This window comes from Falco punctatus, assembly GCF_963210335.1.
Source record: "Falco punctatus genome assembly, chromosome: 4".
In the NCBI taxonomy this organism is placed as follows: domain Eukaryota; kingdom Metazoa; phylum Chordata; class Aves; order Falconiformes; family Falconidae; genus Falco; species Falco punctatus.
In genome coordinates this window covers 109,663,788-109,683,583 of record NC_137583.1, presented here as the reverse complement: position 1 = coordinate 109,683,583, position 19,796 = coordinate 109,663,788, and the positions used below count along the sequence as shown (strand labels likewise).

Below are 19,796 nucleotides of genomic sequence, written 5' to 3'. Positions count from 1 at the left end.
CTGCCAAGGGCCTTCTTTGCTTTCCACCTATGCTAGAATAGGAAGCAGCATCTCTGGGAAAGGTGGAGCCAGCACCCAAGCTAGAGAAGCAGTCTTACTTTTCTCAACGGGTTCTTCGACTCTATTAGCATCAGCCCAGGCAGCCTTCTTCACCCAGGTCCCCGCAGCAGAAGCGGCACTTTGGCCTCATACACCGTGGGAGAAAGGGAGCGGGGTGGGTGGGTGGGCTGGGGGGAGAGTAGGGGCCTGGGAAACCCTCCACAAAGGCCTTCCAAATGACTTCGCTCCAGTCATGCAGGGGGCTTTGCGGGGGACTGGGTGGGTGTTTGTTGTTGGCTTGTTTGCTTAATTCACCACCGAGCCAGGGGGAGAGGAGAAACATTCAGCGGCTTCCAGGAAGAGCATGAAAATCTTACCCAAGCATCCAGAAGTCTCTCGCCTGCGCAAAAATATATCCCCACGGAGACTGACAGCTAGGATCCCGCGCTGGGCTGTAGACCTCCAGATCAATGAGGATGGATTGCATATTTTTTGGTTTCCTCCCTTACAGATTAAATATACTTGGTCCACAAAACATTCCTTCTCGATTTCTCAGTGGCTTGGGTTGCTGTTGACTTGGGGGTTTAATTTTTTTTGTTCTAGTTGTTGTTGGTCTGCCTTTAGACGGAGAGAAATCTAGCCACTGGGGCACATCCTCCTTCCTGCCAGCTTCAGGCAAAATGCAGCAATATCACAGGCTAATGACGATTATTGCTATTATTATTACTACTATGATGGCCATTTATTTTTTCCTCTCTCTCTCTGTCTTTCCCGGTCCCCTAGCATTTCCGATGGCGATTTGCACACAAGGTGATTGCAGGAGGTTAAAATGCTGTCTAATTCCCCGGATTCCCGTCGCACGAGATGGAGGAAAAAAAAAAAAGTCCCAGTGTTTTTGATCACGGGACACCCGGCCGTTCCTCCCCGGTACACCCTGGGTCACAGTACAGTAATGACCGTGGGTTGTGCGTTGTAGGACTTGACCTTTCCTACGTAGAAGAGGGCGCTTTCCTCTACGCTACGGGGAGGGAAGGGAGGGGGGAGCGGCGGGAGGAAGAGAGATGCTCTCTTTGGGGATGTTTAATCACGGTTCAGATCTAGGAACGGGCAAAGCTTCTGCCTTTCAGCACGCCATGTTGAAGCTATTCACCAGAGAATTTTTTTTTTTTTTTTGGATGGGGGTGCGGAGGAGGGAGGGAGGCCAGAGGGAGGAGGGAGGGAGGAAAGACTTAATGAGCATTTGCATTTCGTACCCTAGTTCATGAATCAACTGTATTCAAAGAGGAGGGGGCCCGGGGGGCAGGGAAGGGCTCACGGCGTGGTTAAAACACTCGCGGCCGGACCCCTGCGTCCGGGGCGCATCAGCCCCACGTCCCCGCCGGCCCACGCGGAAAAAACACCCCCTGGTCCCCCCCCCTCTTCTTTTTGGACTCTGTTACCGGCCGAGAGCGCGCGAGGCCATCTCTTCAAATCATCATTAAAGTGCATTAAAACGCATCTAAAAGTTATGAATGGTAACAAACGGCCTTTTAGCGCCTGCCAATATTTTTTTTGTATTAAATGCTGTCTTGATTTTATTGCTAACGCTGCCCACGGAGAATGCTGAAATGCACCAGGAATGGGGTTTTATTTAAGCCATAGCCATTTTCTTTTTAAATAACTTTAATTTATAGGCTGAAGGCCGAGATGCTTACCCGTTCGATCAGACGCATACAAAATAAAGTCGCTGCTCTGGAAGCACTGGGCGATTTTCTTTTCTGAGCATTTCGATGTTGCGCACCATGTTTTTTCCGTTTACTTCAGAGGCCATCTCAGCTAGCAAGGGTTTTTTAAGCGGGAGTCTTTCTGAGCTAAAGGTGGCTGAAAAAGATACAGCTTTGCAGTTCTAGTTACTTTTTTTTTTTTTTTTTTTCGGAAATATGCTCCTGTCAAGGTTTATTTCCCATAGCAAACCACCTTTGCTACTGCCAAGAGCTCGAGGCGGGGATAGATTAAATACCGGATTATTCTCTCGGTGGGTAAAAATACAAAACATTTGCTGTACCCCTCCGTCCGCATCAAAGATGTAAGGCCGCTTTCTGTTCATGGGAATTTAAAATCCGAGGGACCAAGGACGCCCAGAATTAGGTGATTATAAGTCAACATCTCCAGACACTGGGAATTAAAGTGTATGTTGTGGAATCCCGCAAGAATTACTTGAAGCGAAAGTAAACTGATCTTTTTTTGTCTCTAATTATGTTTTGCGTTTTACAGTGGGAATGAAATACTGCTCTGACATTAATGTTTCAATAAATACGATAAATATACGGTATTAACTTGCTTCCTCTGTCCCTTGCGTTCCTCTGCACATCAGCTAAAATGTTATACCTAACATTTTAATTTCTAGGGGAGCTGAGAAAGTAGAGTTACTACTTTACTTACGTACATTTTGGTCTTTTTAATTTTCTGTTTGTTTTATTTTCAAATTCTTCTTCTGGCACTTTTTTTTTTTTAACGTCTGCAAGTAAAACTCTTCGCACATATAGCTCTGCATAGCAAGCCGGGCACAATAAGTTCCCCACCACCATTTTAAAACATTCTTGGTAACGCAGGGAATATAAATAATCATTCTCACCAAACCGCGTGTAGGGACGGACGTCGTGAAGTAATGTATCACGTTGCTTAATTATTTTCGTTGGTGATATATTTACTTGTAAAACATATTAGGGATGTACTTTAGGACGCTGGTGGCAGATTGGTGAGAGGGGAATATGTAATGCAACAGCAATTTGTACTCGAAAATGTATGTGCCAACAGCTTTTGGACGGTAAATGAAGGTAATAAATAACACGAACACACACACCTACACACCCGCTCTCCCCCACGCTCCGAGGCCACATCTACCCGGCGAAGGGACGGAGGGACGGGGATGCGGAGGGCCGCGTGGGTGCAGCCGTGGGTAGGCAGGGACGCGGGAGGACCGAGGCGGGGGCCGGCACGCACTCAAAACCCGCAGACAGGGAATCTTTCGCGACTCGGAAAACCGCAGACATCCTTGTCTCGGTGCCCTGAGTCGCCGCACGGCCGCGGCGCGGAGGGCTGCGCCGGGCACCGCCGCGCCCCGCAGCCACCTCCTCAGGGGTGCCCCGATGAGCCCAGCACGGAGCTCCCGGCTTCTACTCACCTGACCAAGCCACTCGCCCCTGTGGGACGTCTCCCGAGCAGAGCCTCGGGCCGGGCCCGAGGAGGAGGCAGCGGGTCCGAGAGGTGCCGCTGGCCCCCGGCACCGGGCACGGAGCCGCCGGCGCGGCCGCCGCACGCCCGGGTGTTGGGGGCAGACACCCCGGCAGGGTGGAGGAGCTCCGCCGCCCGCCCGCCGTGGGCCTGATCCTCCTTCCCCGCCGGGGACTCTCCGCCGCAAGGCCGGGAAACATGACCTGCTCCTCCCGCTGGAGCCTGCGAGAGCCTCGACGCTGACTTACATGGTAGCGCGGGTCCGGTCCAAAATGTTACTTTACTCCTGCCAGCGATTGCGAGTCAAACGCTCCCCTTTTTGCCCTGTGAAATATATATGCCGCAAAGCTATTTGAACAGTAGTGGGAATTTAAATTCCTAATCCACGGTCAGTCTAGAAATGCTTAGCAGATTTAAACGGTAGGGTAGTTCAGTGTGAAAACATAATCTTCAAATGCTAGCTCCAATTTGAAGTTACCTTAGAAAAAAAAGAAAAAGAAAAAGAAAAAAAAGCTGTTATTTTACTAATGTCGGCCATATTCTCGTTGCGAGTTCCTTTCGAGGCGCCCCCGAAATATATCGCTCTGGGGCATGGTGTGAAAACAGAAGATCCTACCCAAGATACAGAGGACTAGAATCCTGTCTAGCATCCTCATCTCCGACCTGCAATACAAGTAATTTGCGGTGTGTCTCATGCAATAATTATGCAGATTGCGAAATACAACGGAATAAATGGAATTATTTACTAGGAGCGAGAACAAGTGTAATTCATAAGTAGCTTTCTCCAGGCGATTCAGCTCCTTCAGGAGAAAGCGTTGCAATAAGGCGGAGGAAAGGCGGCTGGCCGCTGCCTGAAGCCGGGGCAGACCTGTGGGTATCTGCCAGCGGACGGCAGGTACGGCCGGTGGGGCACCGGCCCCCGTAGCCAGCCCGCAGCCCCCGGCCTTCGCGCAGGATGCGACCGGGACAAGCGGCTGCCCGCGGCTGCAGCAGCCCCAGCGCGGGGGTTCGCTGCCTGCTCCAGCTCCGCTGAGCGTCCCGGGCTGCGGGGCTGCTGCGGGGGTCGTGGAGACTGCTGGGTGCCCAGCGGCGGGGGAGGCAGACCAAGGCCGTGCCCGCCGGGGACGGGTTATAGCCCCTTCGGGCGGTGTTGCGCCCGTTGTCCTTCACCCGGCGCCGCAGGCCATGGGCAGGCCGTGTCCTTGTCATAGGAGTTGTCCCCCCTCCCCTCACAGGGGCACGCTGTCACCCCAAAGCACAGCCCAACTGCACGGCCTGGAAGCCAGCTGCCACTTAGGTACCTCTCCCCGGCTATTTGCGCAGCGGGACGGGGGAGATCTCACTCAGAAAGCCCCTGACCGGCCTCTGAAGGGATGCAGCCGATATTCCCACGCTCCACGGCCGCGGGTTTCCCCCCGCCTGAGAAACCGCAGCCCTCCGCGGTCCCTGCGCGCCCCGAGAGCGGCGAGTGGTGGGCGGATAACGCGCCCGCACACTGCGGGAAGGCTGAAATCCCGCACGGAGTGCAAAGCTCCCTACACGACAGCCTCCTGTAAAACAGATCCCACTGCTGCAGGTACTTTTCATGTAAGTTATTGCACGAATGCGTTACAGTCAGATCTGAGGGTCGGAAACCGCTCTGCGCTGATCCCTGCAGAGGTGGGTCCTTTTGAATTTCAGAAATGTAAGGCTAGAAGCGCACAGCTAGCGCGGTATCTGATACCCTCTAAATGTACCGTAAAGGTCCCCCAATAGCTCTAATTAGAGCTGCAGACCACCGCAGGAGACAGGCGGCGAAAGGAAACCTCTCTTTGTGCCCGGCCAAACTCGCCCGCCACTCAGAACACCGGCCGGCCGGCGGCTCCTCACATCGCACCAGCATCCCCCAGCCAGGCACTGCTAAGCACCGATTCTCACCCCCGGCTCAGCCTCGCCGGTGTCCTGCCACCACCAGAGCGAGCGAGCGAGCAAGCGGAGCACAACCTGCTCCGTGCTCTACCTTGTAAGTTCAGACATATATTTTATATATATATATATATGTGGATATGCGGCGGTCCCCGCGCGGAGAGGCACGCCCGCTTGTGGCGGCGCGGGTCCCACGCGTGTGCGCGCCCGCCCGCGGCGAGGATGCTGCGCGGGTGAGTGCGCGGGCGCGGCCAGGTGCAGGCGCGGCGACGGCCACGAGGTGGCGCTGTCGGCCCGCGGATGCCGCTGGCGCGGGGAGCTGTCAAAAGTCAAGGTCACAAATCGGCTTTTTTCCCCTCAAGGTCAAGGTTTCAGGCCTTCCCCATCCTGTCATCGCCACGCAGCACCCCCACCTTCCCGCCGAGGCACCGCCAGGCTAGGCAACATCTCCCCGTTCCCGGGGCCGGCCGCCGGACTCCATTTCCCGGCGAGGGCTGTAGCGCGGCGCTGGTATCATCCCGCTCTTCCTCCCCTGGGCCCCCAGCCCCGCTGCAACCCACTGTTTAACATTACCAAAACATCTATAGTTTAGGAATGCTTGTTATCAGGCGTGCCTGCCCCCAGATAAACACCGTCCAGAAAAGAACCACCATATAGACATAAGCTACATAATGGAAGACAACAGTATTACAAGACATATACATTATATTTTTCTTATGAAATGCATGTAGGTATGGAAAAATAAGGAGCATTTCTTTCAGGTTTTATTACAGTGACTATTTTATTAACAGGATTAATACTACTATACCTGTCTACACGTCTTGGGTTTTCATTTTTCAGTAGAAATATTAAAAAAAAAATGAGGGTGCACAAGTACATTTTCACAGTGCGCTGATTTTTTTTATTATTATTTACAAGATAGCTTCTTATAGTGAATAAAAACAAAATAATGTGCTGGTTGAAATAACTGATTGGATTAAAAGGTGCTGTAAAAAGAATCCCTAAACGTTCTACTGAGGCCTCATAACAGACAATAAACAAGGAGAAACGACTAATTACTTATAGATCAAAATATAGATTATATAAATCAAAATACTTCTGGAGAAAAATGTATTTCAGTTCAAAGCTCTTGGATATTTTTTCCAGGAAGCTGGGTTTCCCCCCCCCTACTGTAAAGAAATGCCAATGTTCCCGGTTTTTGTATCCACCCAGAGTCAAATATTTAAAATTTTCCGGGGATTCAGAATATTAATTCTTGAAGATTATTTGAGGTTTAAAATAGGCAGAGTCCTTCAAAAAGTATCTATTGTACGGTCTGCAGGAGAAAAAATAAACAAACCCACCCTTCCCCCACCCTCCCCCAATTCAGATGACAAGAAATCATCTGCTGAAATTAAAAAATAAAACAGAAAGACATCTCCAAGCAAATATTTTCCCTTCTATCCCCACTAGTTTGCAATGTTTAAAATTTGCTATTAAGATAGATCCTCCACAGAGCTTCCTTCATTACTGATGTCTCTGAAATCCTTATTCAGTACCTTCGAGGTTTATTATTACTTTTTTGACATTAAATGCATTGCTTGAAAACATACAGTAATTGTATTTTTTTTTTTCACTATGGTTTACCTGAGCAGTCATTCAACATACAGTTTGGATTGCAATGGAAGAAAACCAGATTATGTGTCCACATCGACCTCCTCATGTTAAACCAGCTCTTGCACCGTGGCTACGAAGAGTCTTCTCAAATAGTAAGGTCGTAGAAGTACTCACAAGTTTCTCAGAAAATCGTGTCTTTATTGGAAGTGTATCTCTCGGGGCTGGGAGTGTGGGCTTTACAGTCTGTCAGTGATACTGGCTGGCTGCTGGGGATTTCAGGAGAACTGTCAGTTTTAAGCACTTTGCTACAGCAATATTAAAAAACAAACAAACAAAAAAACAAAAAGCTGTAATTCCAAGGATACAGATCTCTTTTTCTGAAAGAAGAGGTTAATTGTCTTTTCTCTTTTTAATTATTATTAATAATTAGTTTAATCTGAACACGAAAAGAAAAAGTTCTGAAACTTTGAGCTGCTGCTTCTCCATTTTTAATCCATTAACTGGTAGTCTTCAATTTGTTGATCACTTTTTTCTCTTTGACCCTTCTGTTTTGGAACCAGATTGTGACCTGTCTCTCTGACAGATTTGTAGTCGCCGATATCCTCCTCCGTTTGTCTTTGGTTATGAATTTATTTGTAGCATATTCCCTTTCGAGTTCTTTTAACTGGACCTTTGTGTAAGGCACTCGTTTCTTTCTCCCACGTCTGTACGAGTTTGCATCTGAGGGATGCGTAACGACGTCTGGAACAGAAAAACCACGGAGGCAAGCGTTAGAAAATCGCTCGAACCGCTTAGGACATCTTCAAGTGGTACAGGGGTTAGAGCTACAGCGCACTCCTCCGCCTGCCCCGCTCCAGCTGAGCTACTAAAGCCCGGCTCAGCATTTGGGATTCCTCTTTCCTGGCCGCGCAGGCAGCTTTTAGGCAGGGGAAGGCTCGCTTCTGTCAGACAGACAAATAATAACCACAAACCCCACGGAGCCCAGTCACGGACTCTGGGAAGAATCGCGCGGGGCTGCAGCGATTTACCCAGCCTGCGTGCTCCGGAGTTTATGGACAATAATACCGCAGCCCTTCCCACGGCCCTTTTCAGCTGTTTCCTCTCCCGGTGCCGGCGGCAGGGCCGGGCGGCCGAGGCGGGATGCGCCGTGCGCCGGCGGGGGGCAGGGGGCGGCACCGGTGCCGCTCCAGCGGCGCCGGGGCATGTGCGGGCCGGGGCGGGATGGGGCCGGGGAGCGCGGGCGGGGCGGGGAAGGGTCAGCCCGGGGGTGATCCCGTAGCCCTGCCGGCGGGATTCCCGGGAGGGGCGAGCGGGGGAGGCGGGGGGGGGGGGGGCAGGGGTAGCCATGCAGGTGTATTACCCGGGAGGGTGGATTTCCAGAGGTGAGGCGGCTGGCTCTGCTCCTTGGGGCAGTACACTTGCCCGTTCCACCCATTGGTGATGGCCCAAGGCTGGTAGCTGTCCATGGGGAGCAGGGGATCGTGGCGCGGCTCGCCGGGGCCGCCGATGGCGGGCACCACGGGCATATCCAGATAGCCGGGCACCGGCTGGTAGGGCCCGGCGGCGTAGCCCTGGTAGAAGGCGAACTCCTTGGCCCGCGACGTGAACTCCTCGCCGGAGACCGAGGTGTCCATGTACTTGTCGGCGAAGGTGGAGGCGGGCTGGGCGCAGGACTTGATGGCGTTGTGGTGGGTCATGCGGCAGGGGTAGTAGCCGCTGCCGAAGTAGCCGTAGGGCAGCGCGGCGCCGGAGGAGCTCTGCACGGCGGCCGAGCAGGGGCTGCACTGCTTGACAGCGGGCTCGGCCATGCCGGCGGCGGGGGCCTCGCTGGAGGTGTAGGCGGCCGCGCTGGGGGCGGCCAGGGGCGCGGGGTGAGCCATCAGGTTGCGGCAGGGGTTGGCCGCCGCCGCCGCCGCGAAGTTGCTGCCGGCGTGAAACCCGTCCATGTTCTTATTGATCTCATCCAGGCTGTTGTCGTAGAGGAACATGACGGGCTCGATCCAGCGGGGGTGGAGGAGCACGGAGGCTGTCATAGCCCGCTCCGCATTGAGACTAGTGGCTCTTTTTTAAAAGCCCCAAAGACTGAAAAAAGAGATACTCAATCTCCGGGACTTGACCAAGGCTGACGCGCCAGTGTCGCGCCAGGCCGGCCCTCATTGGGCCGCCCGCCCCCACGTGATATGCAAAGCAGCTGATAAACATCTGAAGGAATAAAGTGGAGATAATTAAATAACGCAATAACCGCGCGGGGCCGGGTCCCGGCACGGGGGCGCGGGCACGGGCGCGGGCACGGCCCGGTCCTGCCGCCGCCGCGCGGGGCGCGGGCGCCGCGGGGGGGGCGGGGGGGCCCGTCCTCCCGCCCGCCCGCCCTCCTTCCTCGCCTCCCTCCCTGCCTCCTCCCTCCTTCCTCCCTCCGGCCCTCCCTCCCCTCGCCACCGAGGCGTGAGCATTTTGGCCCCGTTGTTGCCGCGGCGCGTTCCCCGAGGTGCGGGGCTCCCCCCGGCACGCCGCCTGATTTCTCCCCCGCGCCGCTTCCCTCGGGCCCTTCCCCGCCCCGAGCGCCGCGGAAGCCGCGGAGGCCTCTCCTCATCTCCCGGGGGAGATGAACCGCACCTCTCCGACCCCCTTCCCTCCCCGGTCTGCACCGCCGCCTCTCCGCGGGAAGCCCGCCGCACACGGCGGGCGGAGGAGAGGTTCCCCGGGCGGCGCGCCGGGCCAGATAAGGCTATCGAAGCGGAGCCTCCCGGGGTCCTTTCTGGGTGTTTTCCTCCTTCCTTCCCGCCCGTCGAAAGCCCAAGACCCATCTCACTCCTCTCGCCACAAAACCTCAGAAGTCAGATAAGAGGAACAGACCAGGAAATCCCGATTTGATTTATTATTATCTTTTAGGATGGGCTGGGGGAGCGGGAGGGTTAACTGAATCTCCATCGCGATTCCGCTGTATTATTTCTTGCCTTAATAATAAAACCCGCGGCCTACAATTCGGCTTGAATCTTTTCTGGCTGTGAAATACCACCTCGGCTTGTATACTGTGCGTACGGATCCACAGTGCTTTTCTGGGCTGGGAAAAAAAATGGTTTATTGGCTGAAAAATCTTTTTTTTTTTTTTGGAAGGTCGTACCTCTCCCGCCAGCGAAAGCTAGAAAAAAACAATTGCATTCCCTTCTCGTGATAAACGTTGTAACCTTTCATAGGGCGAAATAATTTAAATTTTTAATATTCTCCGCACCTCCCTCCGACGCGGACGCGTTTCTCCGCAGCATTCAGTTATTCGCGCACAACCTTGAACTCAAAACGCTCCATCACCGAGCTATCAGTAAACTTGACCTAAAGCAGCGTTCATCTCATCGTTAACAGCTCGCAACCCTCACCGCCTATGGACAAAACAGCCCCAAATATTCCCATCCTGAAAACTAATTTTATTTTTTCTTTTGCTTTGCATATTGCTTTGTTTTGCGCCTGACAGCTCGGCGTATTTATTGTCCTATTGTGCTTCCCATTGACGTTGTAGCATTGTTTTGCCCGCATGGCTACAAGCGCAGAGCGGTCCCGGGACGTACATTGTTACCGAGCAGGCTTTTCCTTGCCTAGCGCAGAGCTGCCAGCCATGAGAAATAGCCCTTTGGCGCCCATGGGGTCTTTTCAAGGTGCATTTTCCGTGCGATGGGTTGGGATACCTGAACTCGCTGTCATTCTCCTACTACTTTGGCAGCATTTTAGCCGCTTTTTTTCCTTCATTGTAGCCAATAAAGTGTTCCCATTTTGACTTCGCATACCCTTTTCCGCATTCTTCCTCATGGCCAAAAGCAAATATTTATTCCCCGCATATTTTTCCTTTTCTTTCAGGCTCCAGTTTTGAAACCTGTGGATTCCCCGGGCCAAACATTGCTTGACTGCCATGAATTGGGTCGGTTTGTTTCCCTCTGGTTTCTCGAGGCTGCTTTTGAAAATCGCGTTGCAGCGGGGTGGGAGGGGGGGAAGAAGGGGGAAGGGAGGCAGCTCTATGGGGCAGCGCTGTTTTACATACGGGTTAGACACGGCTAGAGGCCAAGGTCAAGTTGAAAGTTGCAGTCTAGCCAATGTGAGAGCTGTCATTCACAGTGCGAAGATCTGTTTGATTTGTTAAAAAGCGGGTAGCCATGAGAACACTAATCTCCCCAGCTCGCCTCTCCCCCCCGCCCCAGCCCGCCCCCCTCTCCAAACTCTCCCTCAGCCGCGGAGCGTTTCTCGTTTATCTGCCTCTACTTTTCAAGCTCCTTTCCATAAGGAGGGAGAAGCATATGAAACCGTAGCTTTCAGCCCCGGTGCAAACTGTTTAAGTGGTGGAGGGTTTGCGGGGGGAAGGGGGGGGAGGCGCAAAAGGAGGGGTATCCGGTTTGCTAAGTTTTGGTCGTTGTTTTTTTGTTTTGTTTACCCACTTGGGGCTGTTCCAGCCCTGTGTGCGAAAGGAGGAAAGGAGATTAGACTAAAGAGCTTTCTTTTCTCCCTTCTCCGCATCTCTCCCTCGCTGTAGAGCTCTATGTAACCATTAGGGAAGAAGGCCGTGCTTTTCACTGCTGATAAGAGCAGTGACACAACCGTCCCCTTCCCCTGTTTGCCATGACGTGGGCGGGAGTCAGGGAAGGGGACCGTTTCCTCAAAATAGGCAAAATGGCATCTGCGGGGAGCCCATGCAGCATCAGAAAAATAATTACTGTCGGACGCGGGACTCTACGTCTTTGTTTTGCTTTCCGAATGTGACTGACTTTTAATAAATTATTGACACCGAGGGAGAGGAAAAAAGCCTCGTCAACTATTTTAGATTTCCCGCCCCTCACCTCACCCTCGATACCTAATTTTCATTCCCCAGCTATAATTCCTTCCTGTATTAATGGGTATCTGCCATTAAATATTAGAAAGGAACCGTGAGGGCTGAAGGCATCGAGCGGAATCAATGTTCCTCGAAAATCATGAATCCTGTAATGAACACCAGGGGTAAAAATATGGCCGAGACTACCGGCTCGCCCCCCCCCCCCCCCCCCCATCCCCGAACATATACCATTCCCTACCAATTGTGGAAGAGCTTTTATTTTTCGCAACCTAAGTCTTGGGATGCGCTGGATAAATTAACCAAAACTAAGAAAGAGTATATTTGAAGCCACTGACTGATTTGGCTATGCTCTACAAACGCTTCCTTTAGGAAAATTAACTTGATAATTGAATGCTTCCATGCATGCAACCGACAGACCAATGGAAGGTTCTTCCAAAGTTTTTTGCCTCCTCCGCATAAAATAGTTAGGATACAGCAAGTACAGGAGTATGGTAGAGTCTCAGCATTTTCCAAGAGTTTTGGTGCAAACCTCTGAACTGCTTTGCATTTATATAGCATGTAAAACATCTTGGAGAGAAATACATCTGTTAAATCGTTTCCGCTAAAACGAGTATTAATTCCTCAGGGAGCAAAAGGATGAACAACCATGATCAGTAGGAAGATTTTAAAAGGTGTTGAACCCTTTCAGAGCCGGGCAACTTCTAACTGATCTTCCTATTCGGCGGCAGTCGCCCCTCGCCCTGCACGGCCATGCCCATCTCAGGTATTACAAAAAGCTTCCAGTGGCATTTTCTTCCTTTGGCTGCAGCGAGAGCGGTCAGATGCATTTAACCAACTTCGCAGGTGTAAGCAAGGGCAGAATTTGGCCCCTACAAGTGCTTTGAACCAAGTCACTGTGTGCTCCTGACGCCATGAAGCCAAAGATAGTCTTGCCACAGTGAGAACTGCAGGATTTTGGCCTTAAACGGGAATATATAAATTAAATGTAAATCTCCCCATGTCATAGGAATATGGCCACTCATTTTCCTAAAGAGGCCTTAACATTTCGCTCTTCTTAGAGAAACCAAAAGTCCTTTCAGCTGAATGTCAGGTTTTGCAAATACGGGGTTTGTCGGCGGCGTATCTAGAAGGCTTTTTTTCCCCCAAGCCAGCCTTTGTGTGATAACATACACACACGCACCCTCCGGAGCCCTGCCGCGGGAATGCCCGACTGAGGGGAACTCTGATTTCTTGTAGGATAATCACAATCGTACGAATACAAAAGAAAAACTGCCGCCCAAGGAAATCCACTCTTACTTTTCCATCCACTGCTTAGAGCTGATTAATGAGCATGATGGAAAAAAAATATAATAATCGTGGCTGATTGTTGAAAATACATGTTTGTCACAGAGGTAAATCCCTCTAAATCCGCTAAAAGATCTTAGCTGGTAATGAAGGGGCTAGGTGATCTTAGTTACTAATAATAATCTCTGTCCTGCAGAGCCCAGGAGTCGTGGAAGACGCGGGAGTGAAGTGATAGCAGGAGCAAAAGCCTTAATCGAATTTGATTTTCATGAGCAAATGAAATTTACCTGCCAGAAGGTTAATTTGGAGCAGTACTGTCACCGCTGTTTTCTTCCACAATTTCTAAAGCATTAAAGGATTGAGATAAACATTCCTGAGTCTGTTTTAAAGACACTTTGTATTTCAGGATATTCATGTGTTTCTAATGGAAGTAAGCAGCTTTACGAGCGGGGTTCGCAGGACATCTTAACTCTCTCCCTCCCACTGCGTGCTGAGGGGGGCTGAGATAATTACAAAATAAGAAGAATTTGTAAAAGTAAATGCAGAAGAAGAGTCCGAGAAGATTTGCGAAGGCGTCCTAAAAATCCTCAGACGCACACTAGAATCGGACCTACCTATTTCAGTCCACCTAAACTTTCAAACTGCACCTTCTCATAAATAAGGTGTGCTCGAAAATAATGTAATTGCTTTCATCCGAAGTATGGGACACGGACTAATCTTTATGGAGTGAGGTCTCAGAAGATCGCTTCACTCTGTGGGTTTTTCTGTTTCAGCTCTAGAAAACACGCTGGAGGTATTTAATGTAATTAAAGTGAAAATGGGAACGATCCTGATCTCTGTCTCACGGACAAGGTCTCTTTTCTGATTTTGTTTCGTTGTACTTTTTTTTTTTCCTGTAATTTTTCATAAGCGTATTTCCACGGGTTGTGCGATGGCTTTCTGTTTGTCTTTGGTGGGTGAAAGCAGCAGAAGTCTGGTGTTATGTGTTGATAGTTAGCAGAAAATACTTTACTTAAACTGTCGTGTAAATGCAGCGATGAAGAGAAGCCCTTGCAGGCTCTCTGTCAGCCGCAGGCTGCCTAAACGCAGTGATGAAGCCCCCCCCCCCATTTCAATTAAATTAATTTTGCCGTGCAAACTGAGACGGATTTATTCGCCACCAGCTCTGCTCACTCGCACAAAGGGAGCCGAGAACTTTTTTATTTTGCTCTTAGTAAATTCTGATAAGCGAGGAGGCCAGGCTGGCCGTGCAGATGTTCACTGCAGTAGTTTATCAGGTCGGTTACATCCTCCAGTTAAAAATGTTCTAGTATGAACTTGTATTAACAACAGATAACAAAATGATACTCAATCTTCCTGGATTTTGTTGGACTTATCCTCTGGTTTTCAGGATTTAGCATTTTCTGGGTAAATTAATTTCTCGACTTATCTACCAGTAGGTCACAATTTTTGGAAAAAAGAAAATAAAGCCAGGGTACAGTGAGCTGCAATGGCATATCCTCTCTATTTCTGCTGGGAGCTTGTAATAATTGCTACCACATGATCACATGGTGTATTGTTGCAGGCTGATTACAATTAAACTTATCCCTCCACCTTTTTCATTAGGGGAAAAAAAAAAAAGTTCTTCCTGAGCTTCAGGCCCACTTTGTGCTGTTTTATTTCCCTTTGAAAAGCTGTCGAAGAGAAGCCGAAGTCGCTCTTTCCTTTACAACGAGAGAGAAAGCGTTTCCAAAAAGCCCTTCTCACCATAACGTCCCTGTAATAGCGTGACATTTACACAGCATCTGACCAGGAGGGCTCAGGGGCAGGAGTGGACGTTGCTGCTCTCTGCAAGAAGTTGCAGGATCTTTTTTTTTCTTTTTTTCTTTTTTATTTTTTTCCCCCCATGCTGAGTCCAAAGCTGTATCTTCACCTAGGGAAACAATGAGGCGCTCACTGCTAAAGACGCCTGTGCGCAGTATCTAGAGAAAGAAAGGGGTGAGAGAAGGGGGAAAAAAAAAATCATACAGGAAACATTGGACATGTTTGCCTTTACTGGAAGACAGCTGTTTGAGTACATTCTCCAAGAGGGTTTTTTTGTTCCCTTTTCAGAAGTGGTTTTAGTGATTAAAACATTGACTTGATGGAGGCAGTTTATCTCTAATGCCTGGGTCTGTCTAACAGCTCTTTTTCCGCACTTTTCCAGCCCTTTGCTCAGATGAGACTGTACATACCCTGGGTTCTAATCGCGGCTGTCTTAAGAAATATCTTAAGAGATATGGGGACTCACCGCACTGACGGGAGGGGAGGGTGGCTCTAGCTGGAAGTTACCTGAGCCACGAGTGGAGATCTTCCCCGCGGAGAGGAAAAAAAAAAGCTCAAAACCCCAAACACGCTCCATCTGGCAAACCCCTGCCACTCTGTCCGAGGTGGTGGGGAGGGGGGCACGATTGGCCACGGGAGAAGCCCCCGTGTCTGCTGTCCCACGCTCCGCTGGCTCCTCCAGCAGGCTGGGCGGCTGCGGGGCTGGCGCGGCGCCCCCGCCCCGTCGGCGCGGTGGCCGCGGAGCTCGCCCTGCCCGCCCGCCGCAGCCGCCTGGCAGGGCGCTGGGCTGCCGGCCCCAGACCCCGGCTAGGGCTCCCACACCCGCCCGGCGCTGGGCCGCGGCTGGCAGCCGCCCCCGGGCACACCTGTGCCGCGGGACCCGCGGGGCTGCCGGCTCCTACCCACGGGCCGCCCTGCGGTCCCCCCTCGGGACCTTCTCACAGCGCCTTCCAGTCCCCGGGCGCGGGCCGGGCTGGCTTTTGGGTGTTTGGCTGGGGATTTTTTACCCGCTTTGGCCTGTTTAATCTGCCTCTCCGGCGCGCTCTGCTCCGCGGGTGCGGAGGGCGCTTTTGCCGGCGGCGGTGAGAAGGGAGGTGCGGGCGGCAGGCAGCGCGGGGAAGCGCGCACCCGCGCAGGCAAGCAGGCGCGCACCCCTGAAAGGAGTCCCGTGCCCCCTCGCCCTGGCTGGTGCGCGTGTGTCTGTGTGACCACACACATGCCTCTCGCCTTGCGACGCGTCATATTCATCCCTCCGCTGAGAGTCGTGCGGGAGCAAGGAAGGGAGTGGGGTGGCGCTTGGCCCCCGAATGGGGCTCCCTTCAGTTCTCTCCCAGCCCCAGGCGCATCCCACCTCTGGCTGGGCGAGAGCTGCCGTGTCGCATGGGTGGGTCCCTGCAGGAACAGCCCTGGGGACACGCTTCACGAGGAGTAACGCGCCATCTGCACGGATCCGTGATCAGTTTCGGGCAGAAAGAGGCAGCTGGATTCGGCTGAGTCCTCAGCACTGATTAAATGCCCTTCGTCCATGTCGTGGGCGCTCCCAGTACGAGCCACCTCCCAGCAGAAAGTTACTCGATACCGTGATATGATCCCGTGTTCTCCAATTAGCTTTACATTTCACCAAGCACAGGCATTTCTGTTAGAAGGTTATTTGGTTAAAAAACAGTAAAACCGGGGGTCTAGAAAATGCTTTCTAGCGCCTACAGTACATTTCTCAGGTATATATAATACGTGCTGTCTTTAATAACAGGAGACATTTGCTACTCTTCATGTTAGATGGAACTAATGTCTTTCTATCCATACCGTGAACACATTCTCTAAATAGGAATTATACAGTATTTTCCTTTAAACATAACACCGGCCAAATGCAGACTAGCTGATAACTTGCATCTCTGGGTAAGTATATTACTCCCTTTATTTTTGCTGAATCATTAATTTTTCCAAAGCTTATTGTATTTTATGTCTTCTTCAGATAAGCAGTTACATATGTGGCCCAGTTGAAGGCTAAATCCCATTCTTACATACGCGACAGCTGACTGTACTTCCAAGATGTTATTTACTCTGGAATCAGCTTAAAGCGCTGCGTTTGAGACTCGTGGTTCCTGAGGAAAGGCGGGAGCGGAGCCGGTCCGTAATTAACCCGCGCACAGCGCACTCCAGCAGTTCCCATCTGCCCATGTCTAGACTTAGATCTTCTCATCTGGGGTATGGACTTCATCTGCCTGAGCCCTCCGGGTCGGTGTCCTTGGGGATGGCGGCCAGCCAGTCCAGCGGCACCGCCTGGCATCGCCACCCTGTGCCCGTACATCCACGCGCGTGAGCGGATGCGGGGGCACAGACTCTTCCATCCTCTCTAGGGCCAAGAGGGACGGAGGAAGATCAAGGACGGCCTCAGCCCAGCAAAAGCAGTCCTGTTGCAGTGCTGGGAGCCTTCTGAGCTATACCCGGGGAGAAGGAGCCAGGCTGGTGCCTAGGGGTTGGAGCGGAGCTGAGGGCACATGCCAAAGTTCCCACGCTCCGAAGACGATTCGCGAAGTCCCGGGAGCCAAAGTATATTTAGTCCAATAATGGCACAGAGAAAAGGGAGTGGTTTCATAGCAACCCCTCTGACATGCAAAACAACGAGCGGCTGAACAATAAAGGTTAGTCTCTAGTCAAGCATAGCCCCTGGTCTTCTAGCGCAGATACCTAAAGGAAGAAATTCCCCCCGTCCCCTTGCACGCAACCCGAGGCCGCTTTCCTGCAGATGTAGCTGCCCCGGTGCCAGGGAGTGAGTATCCTCGCTCGGAGCCGCTTCCTTCCCATTGTGTGGAAGATATTCGCTGCCTGCCAGTAATTACCAATTGTCATCCACTTTCACAAGACCATATTTCTTTGTAATTTCTCTTGCCGAGTGTGGGGACTATGTCAAGTCATCTGTCATCTCCCGGCGCAGCCCGCTGCCACCCCGCCCCCCTAAAAAGAAAAAAAGAAAAGAAGAAGGGGAAAAAAAAAAAGCGGTTGGGTGTAACATAAAGCTACATCTCGTAGGTCGTGTTGCAAAGGAAACATAAAGGCTGGTGTGTCTTTTGCTCAGCAGAAGCATCTATATCCGCCGGACGCCGGTTCTCGCTGTTCTCAGGTCAACAGATTCTCAGCTGAGGGGCTCTACCTGGAGAAGTCCAGCACGCCGTGTGGACACGGATCCGGTCTGAAACCGGTGTGCGCAGCCATGAGGAACTGGCCAGGTTGAGCGGGTCAGGCCAGAGGTGTAGGGACAAAGCGGCTGGGGAAACCCCCCGGGGGAGGTGGGGCACGTCCCGCCGACCTGGCCCGGGAGCCCCGCTGCTGCTGCAGGAACGCTCCGCTCCCGCTCCCGTAACATGCCAGGAAGTTTTACCCACCAGGAATAATTCTGCTATGAGGTGACGAAGGCACGAACAGACACGTCATCACCACTTCGGGTGATGTAAATATTTGGCAAATAGAGGGAGCTTGTCTGACCTATTAATTTTAGCGGGACGCTGGAGGGAGAGGGGTTCCGGGTCTGTGACTACCCTGGGGGGTCACTAAAAGAGAGGTCAGAAGTTTGTGCTGAGATTCCTAGGAAGTTTGGGCACTACATAGCTAATCAAGTAGTTTCCATTTCGTAGTGAGATTTCAGTCGTCTTCGGTAGGATGGCAAAAGAAAAAAACAAATCTACTTTAGGTGGGAAGACGACGTTATGTATACAACTATCCCAGTAAGAGAGTTAAGAATTGCGTTTATCAGGGGTTTGTGTGTGTGATGGATTGTACTACTCTTTTTAACAATAACCACAGGATCGAAACCTTAAAAACTGTGAGCAAGAATATCACAGCTGACATAAAAGTTGCCTATATATAAAAAGAGAATCCCATATAATTCCACAGCGGAAATCGGTTAGCAAGTATCTTCTGCCCGTTTGCAAACATCAAATGTTCCTGCCATATGTCCGTTCTTATTTGTATACCAGCTAAGAAACCTGAAACGTATATATGCGATATTAAAATAAAACATGAAAGATTTTCTCAGAAATCTGTAAGAGGGGAATGTAGGTCTGAGACGGGGGTTAAAGGAAGTAAAAACCCCAAGTGATGCTATTGCCAAAAACTTTAATATTGAACAACACAGCTGAAGCTTTTATCACGGTACGAAATTTACAGCCTAATAATTCAAACCTGTGTGCTCATAGCAAGATGTTTCTTCCCCTTTCTGGGTACCCGAAGGGACGGTTTTGCTTTCCAAGGTCAGGAGCATCCCTGCAAGCCAAGGAAGTCTTTGGCAACGGCAGGTGACCGGCAACCTGGAGGATAACGGGAGAGAAAGAGGAAAGAAAAGAAGATGATGGCTCTTTAGGATCCAAAGGTATTTCTGTTATCTAGAGTGGAAATAAAAATGTGGCCTCTGCAGAAATCACTGAAGGGACAAAACGACAAGGAAACCCCTGCCTGGTAAAAAGAAACCCAGAGAAAAATGTGTGGAGTGGAAGAACAGTAGTTTGAGTCTTCACAAGGTGGAGGATCCGAGGCTCCCCCTCTGCATCCTCGTAATTTGGGCAGGTGGTGGGGCTTCCAACATGTCACTTGCCACATGATTAGGTACCAGCTAAGAAGCTGGAAGTGATCTGAACTCCTTGGCAAAAGAAGAAGGGTGGGACGGGAGGAGACCACCCATTTTAGAAAATAGCCACCCGTCTCCCCCAACTCCCCACAAAATAGGTGCAGTCCTGGCACTGGGTCCTACTGCAGCTTGGAAACGCTTTTCGTGCGCAAGAAGCTACCTGTTAGACGGGGACTGCCTGGGACCCTCCGCCACGGGAGGGTCGGTCGCTGAGGTGCCAACACGTGTTTCAAAGCTCAAAGTCAACGCACCCCGCCCCACCCGCTCCCTCCCTGGATACTCCGTCTTATGCCCAAAACCCACTGGGTAAACGAAGACATGAACTTCTGCCATGGCACCGGCAAAGCCTGGAGGCGAGCTCTCCCGTGTGGTTTAGCCAGCCCCCCTCCCTTCTTTCCTGCCTACCACTGCCGAGATCTGTAGCACAGAAAGGAGCAGAGGGGCTTCGGGTAAGCTCGGATGTCCGCCGTCCCGCTGGGAGCGGCGGGTGGCAGCGCCCCGCGTGTCCCGGCTTGCTAGGGTGGC

The 19,796-nt window shown here is 51.5% G+C and overlaps 1 protein-coding gene across 1 annotated transcript; it reads right to left on the bottom strand.

Moving 5' to 3' along the window:
* Positions 1–7,248: 7,248 nt before the first annotated feature.
* HOXA13 (homeobox A13) lies at positions 7,249–17,912 on the bottom strand. The gene is made up of 2 exons (XM_080385521.1): positions 8,114–17,912; positions 7,249–7,494 (listed from the first exon to the last, which is right to left on the bottom strand). The coding sequence occupies exons 1-2, from the start codon at positions 8,784–8,786 to the stop codon at positions 7,250–7,252; spliced, it is 918 nt and encodes a 305-aa protein (XP_080241647.1). The 5' UTR covers positions 8,787–17,912; the 3' UTR covers position 7,249.
* Positions 17,913–19,796: the final 1,884 nt, after the last annotated feature.